The sequence below is a fragment of the Periplaneta americana genome, chromosome 15 (genome assembly GCF_040183065.1).
Source record: "Periplaneta americana isolate PAMFEO1 chromosome 15, P.americana_PAMFEO1_priV1, whole genome shotgun sequence".
Taxonomy (NCBI): Eukaryota; Metazoa; Arthropoda; class Insecta; order Blattodea; family Blattidae; genus Periplaneta; species Periplaneta americana.
Window position 1 is genome coordinate 10,573,738 of NC_091131.1, and position 6,000 is coordinate 10,579,737.

At 33.2% G+C, this 6,000-nt stretch overlaps 1 protein-coding gene across 1 annotated transcript in view; it reads left to right on the forward strand.

Moving 5' to 3' along the window:
* Positions 1–5,796, forward strand: part of LOC138714624 (uncharacterized) — a 37,107-nt gene extending 31,311 nt beyond the window's left edge. The window contains exons 3-4 of the mRNA XM_069846656.1: positions 334–526; positions 5,068–5,796. Of these exons, the coding sequence (XP_069702757.1) occupies positions 334–526; positions 5,068–5,073 (199 nt within the window). The 3' untranslated portion in view covers positions 5,074–5,796. The remainder of the gene's footprint in view (positions 1–333; positions 527–5,067) is intronic.
* Positions 5,797–6,000: the final 204 nt, after the last annotated feature.

Consider the following 6,000-nt stretch of genomic DNA (forward strand, 5'->3'; position numbering starts at 1 on the left):
CTCTTCTGATTAATACGGTGTACGCATTGCAACAATAACCTCAGCCTCGTGGATGCTAGGAAACAAATGGAAACATGATCTGTTACCAGATGGCAATACTGCGAATAGAGATTCAATAATTTAATTTAATTTAATTATTCTGGTGGAGTTATAGCCACATTCAATAACTTGACGAAATTCTTGTCTCCAAATATTGAAGTGATGACAAGGATGATGACAATAATGATGGCAACAAGGACGTGCTTCATAGATGTATGAAATAATGTATTCCAACCCAATTGTGTATGAAATCGGCGACATGACGTGTGATTGTTGACTTTTTCTCCTTCACAGAGGGCGACGTCGTCGCCGATCAGCGGAGCTACTTCTTCAGGAGCTGCTGAACTCGCATGACGACTCCGAGGCCACAGCGGACGCCGACGCCATGTTAGCGGACAATAACGAGAGTGACGAAGACGTCAGAGATTTAGTTGGACCGCATAGGCCGTCACAGCAGTGGCTTCCGGAATGGAGTCGAAGAGTACAGGTTCGTAGTTATTAATTACTCAAAGGGTCATTGAAAATACTCATGGGATTTCTGACTATTTTAAGGGGACCTTTTATTTATTTATTTATTTATTTATTTATTTATTTATTTATTTATTTAAATAAAGAAGCCTTGTGAATTCCGATTTTTTTAAATATTCTAATACCGGAATAAACGATAATGACCACTGCCTTCTCGAGTGTCATTATCGTTAAAATGAATGGAAATCTCATGCGTATTTTTAAATGGTCATCTATGTATGAGCAACTGTAGACTATTCCCGACATCTGTATATAGTTAATAATAATAATAATAATAATAATAATAATAATAATAATAATAATAATAATAATAAAATTATTATTATGATGATATAAAATTATTATTATTATTATTATTATTATTATTATTATTATTATTATTATTATTATTATTATTATTATTATACAGGGTTAGTTAAAAGTCCCGCACCACCTAAATAACTTTTGAAGCATACGGTTCAGTGATATGAAACTTGGTATGTGAGGATAACCATATGCTAAGACCTCAATAACGGTATTACCGATTTTTTTCTACATCCGGTTTAACCGGAAGTAACTCAAACTCTCTTATTTTAAATGGAACACCCAACATATTATTTTATTTTTGAATAACGCTCATTAAGAGCTTTTCATAAAGTACCCACACTCGATACTTCTGTACAAAGTCAGTGTTGCTAAGTCAAGAAAACAGAAAAGTGTATCGAATATTAAAATAATAAAATACCCCTTCCTTAACAAAAACAAAACAAAGCTAGCTCACCTTCTAAATTATGTGTTCAAATTGGTAGCCCTCAGCTGCTTTACAATGTGTCACTCGATCATAGAAACCATTTAAGGAATAATTTAACCAGGCTTTAGGAATATCTTGCACCACTTCCATTTTTATTTAGCAACGCTGAATTTGTACAGAAGTATCAAGTGTGGGTACTTTTTGAAAAGCTCTTAATGAGCTTTATTCAAAAATTGAAAATATATCTGGTATTCCATTTAAAATAAGAGAGTTGGAGTTACTTCCCGTTAAACCGGAAGTAGAAAAAACTAGGTAATATCATTATTGAGTTCTTAGCATATGGTTATCCTCACATAACAAGTTTCATATCACTGAACCGTATGCTTCAAAAGTTATTTAGGTGGTGTGGGACTTTTAACTAACCCTATATAATTGAAATCATATACAATAAGTGAAATTTTATGTATTATTATATCATAATGTTTTTAAAATGTAAAAAATAAAACTAAGAGAAAGAAAATTATCTATACATACATTCACACATGCGATCATAATAAGCTGCAATGTGATAGTATAATTAGCCATTAATTTATTACGGAAATTTGCACGTACCACAATGTAGGCATATCAGTAGAACACAAAGTTCTGCCATCTATAAACTAGGTTAGAGTAGGTAGATTGTTTTATTCAAATACACTTTTAATAAAAGTGCTATATATTGTAAAATATTATATACCGCTTAAAATTAATGTCGAATAATTAAAAGAGAAAATTATTTACGGAAGTTGTAATCTTGCGTAAAAAAATATTTCAGACTCTAAATCAGGTGCAAATGAGTATTCATATAACAAGCTGTGTGTTAATTTAGCGCCTTTGTGGTTTTCGGAATGCATACCGGAAATTGCGATAGGAGTTACATACAAAACACCGCACGCAACTAGCATGAATTTAAATGAGACTTAAAAGCAGTATTATCTAACTCCTGAGAAAGAAAAGTCGGAATTCGTGTTTCGGTATTGTTTCTTTTAATGATCTTCTAGGAATTCTGTTGTAACATTCTATTTCAATGCTAGAGACATACGGGACTTATTTTAAATCTAATTGGTGGTTTGTCTGAATACCTATTCCTGTTTCTCTTAATAGCCATAAAGTACTTGTTAAGGTTTCCAAGAAATTAATCAATCTTAACGAAGATGGAGGACAAATTGTTATTATGTCTTTGAGGACTTGTTAGCCTCCCGGCCCATACAGCTCTAGTCCATTTCCTAAGATAATCTTCCTGTAACTGCAAAACCACGTGCTTCATTATAAGAAATAGTAACCTATTATAAAAAGTACTTGAATTGTTCGACAATTTACATTTATAGGAAGTTACATTGTTCCATTTTTTTTTCTTGTTTTCTTCTTCTTTGATGATCATAATTCTTTATCATAATCATTATTGTCATTATTCATCGTTCACTTAGAGCAGCGTTTCTCAAAATTTTTTGAAGTGGGGACCACTTTTTTAAGTCAGAACAGTTCCGCGGACCACCTTACTCTTGTTCCCTTTGAAAGAAAATTTATCATTTTTGTAGCACATTTTAATATCAGTATACCTATATTTTAAAACAGAATTAATCAATTAAAATTAACTTAATTCATTCGAGAGTTCAATTAACTGTTCTCTTTCACTCAATGAAAGTTTGTTATTTTCTATATCGCAATGAAAGGGATCACGATCCCATGAAAATTCATCATATTTACTTGGAAAATAGTTTTTAATTGTGACCTTAGAGTTTCGAGATGCGAACATATATCATTGCACAATTCCTTTCCAATAACGACATCATTTTTAACCAAAAAAAAAAAAAAAAAAAAAAGACTCTAAGGTTGGAAATAGTGAAAAAAATCCTCTGTTTTACGGAACTGACCACAAACCAAGTTTTCTCTCGAACACCTTTATTTTCTCATGCGCACTGAGAACAGTCAAAGAATTACCTTGTAGAGAGAGATTTAGTTCGTTTAGTTTTGAGAATACATCTGAAAGATATGCCAATGTACTTACCCACATGTCATCAGCTGATGTGCAGAGAAAAGATGGCGAGAAACACCACGTTCATAGTGCTTTAAATCCCTCTTTTGTTGCTGAGAGTAGAGTGGGAAGTCGGAAGACAGGTAGGGTAATAAATTTCATAAAATGCCAGTACTGGGAGAAAAAGTGAAAGACGATTGCCATATGTCATTTCCAAACTCTGAGATTTTCAGCTATAGTGTGATACGCAATTAGTTTGAATTTTATTTTTTCTTCTGTCCTTTTTGAAGGATCACAAGGGCAGACCTCGAGGACCACAGGTGGTCCGCGGACCATAGTTTGAGAAACACTGGACTTAGGGAAATGCGACCTTCATCCCATTCAATATTCTTGTCGGAAAATGAAGCAACACACTATAATCTCGGGTAGCGATTGTGCGGTCAACATAGTACAACTGCTTATTATTATTATTATTATTATTATTATTATTATTATTTTAAACTATGCTATATTCATTCTACAGTCATTCCAGTTGTCACATGTTACATTTTTACTATTTAAAACTCTATATATTGAAAATTAAATGACTTTTGTCAAGTTTTATTATTAGAATCAATTTAGAAAATCAATCTCATTTTACAGAAAAAAAGTTGTTGAATAAAATTTATTGTTACTGCAGAAAATAAAGAAAAGATTCCGTCACGGATGTTACAAGATTTGTGAACTCACTTCATATCTTAATAACAAAAAATGTAAGACTGAGGTTTCTGCCTCAAGAGAAAAGAGATTCATTCTGTCCAAATGAAAGCTATGAAAATCTCATTCCATCCAATTAGTTTACAAAAACATAATCGGTAAATATTTTATAGCTGTTTCTTCCATGTCACGGGTGTTACACACATTTTGTCACGGATGTTACAGATGAGTTAATGTCCTTCATTTTTCCAGTTTCAAAACAACTGTGACATTTCTTAGTCAAAATATTCATTTGCACTGTAAGATTAATTGTTATTAGCCCAGAGTACTGAAAATAAATGGCAAAAAGAATACAGTATACAGTAAAAAGTTCCTAGAACCTAGAGCTCTGGAATTAACAGTGCAAACTCTCAAAATATTTCTTTAACAATAGCTCCTTGAAAAACATACCGGTACATTAACAGTTCATTTTTCTATCAGTAAGTGCTGCAAACTTTAAGTAAAAAAAAAACAGTACCTATTTTTTTTTTGTTGGTCACTTTACGACGCTTTATCAACAGCTCATGTTATCTAGCGTCTGAATGAGATGAAGGTGATAATGCCGGTGAAATAAGTCCGGGGTCCAGCACCGAAAGTTAGCCAGCATTTGCTCATACTGGATTGAGGGAAAACCCCGGAAAAAACCTCAACCAGATAACTTGCCCCGACCGGGAATCGAACCCGCGCTATTTGGTTTCGCGGCCAGACGCGCTGACCGTTACTCCACAGGTGTGGACAACAGTACCTATTACCTAACCAAGACCACTTAGATTTAATGCCTATAAAACTTGTAAAATATTTTCCTTTTGAAAATGAAAGATTAGAATATTTAATTTTAGAGCCTTGCCTATGTCTTGCACTAATAATAAACAAATATTTCTGAAAAATACTTTTTCATTGGAATTCCCAGTTTGACCGGAATGACTGTATAGCGAAATGTTCTTCCCATTTAGTTTATTACTGGCACTGCAATGCGCTTTGCGCCTGCGCAGTTTCTAACCACAGCCTTCTTGCTTTGCAGGTATGAGCAGAGTCCTGTCACCCAGAACGATGTAGCCCCGACGTCTCTCGCCTGTCTATGTCGTCACACCACAATTGTTTAGACGTGGACTTCATCGAGTGAACATGACTGAAGGACATGTTGACATTGTTGCATTCCTGCTTCGGTTCTTCATTTGTTCATCATCTCTCTCATTTTTTATGCATTTTTTTCACGATTCATTGATTAAATTTAATTTATTAAATTATTTATGTAATGAAATGTTCCATAATTGTAATTTAATTATATTTATAAGGGTATTTAAAGAATGTTCGATCCCTTTGCATCCATGATGAAGTCTCGGCTTCATTATTCCGATGTTAGATTCTAGTCATTTCTGCTGGGATGTGCAGTTCTCTGTAGTATTAATGGCACAAGCCATCTATAGTATTAAGGTTCTGTGTGCGTGTTGAGAGAGTGTATGTTAGTGTATATGTAGATAGTATGTATGTATTGTCGTTCCACAATGTTTTGCTACGGTTCAGTACTGTTTATTTAATTTTTCCTATCAAAGTGTCAAATTACTGGTATAAATATGACATGAGAATGTACTGTGCTCAATATTTTTACTTACGGTTATTATATTTGTTGCTTTTTTATTTATTGTTAAATTATTATTACTTGATTGTACTCGTGGTACTAGATGTGAAATACTTCCTAGAAAATGTGTAAAAGTATCACACGTCAATAAATATTTATTCTCCTGTACAAGTGTCAAGTTATTTTTAGGAAAAAAAAACTACAAAGTGAGTAGAAGTTTGAGATTTTGAATGCATGAAACAGTTTTGTAAGCAAGACTGATAGGTGACTATCATTAAATTAAAAAAATAAATATGTACAATCATGCAACACGTCCCAGAACTCACTGATCGTGGCCCAACAAATTCCTTTTCCTTTTCCTGATCAGTTTCAGCA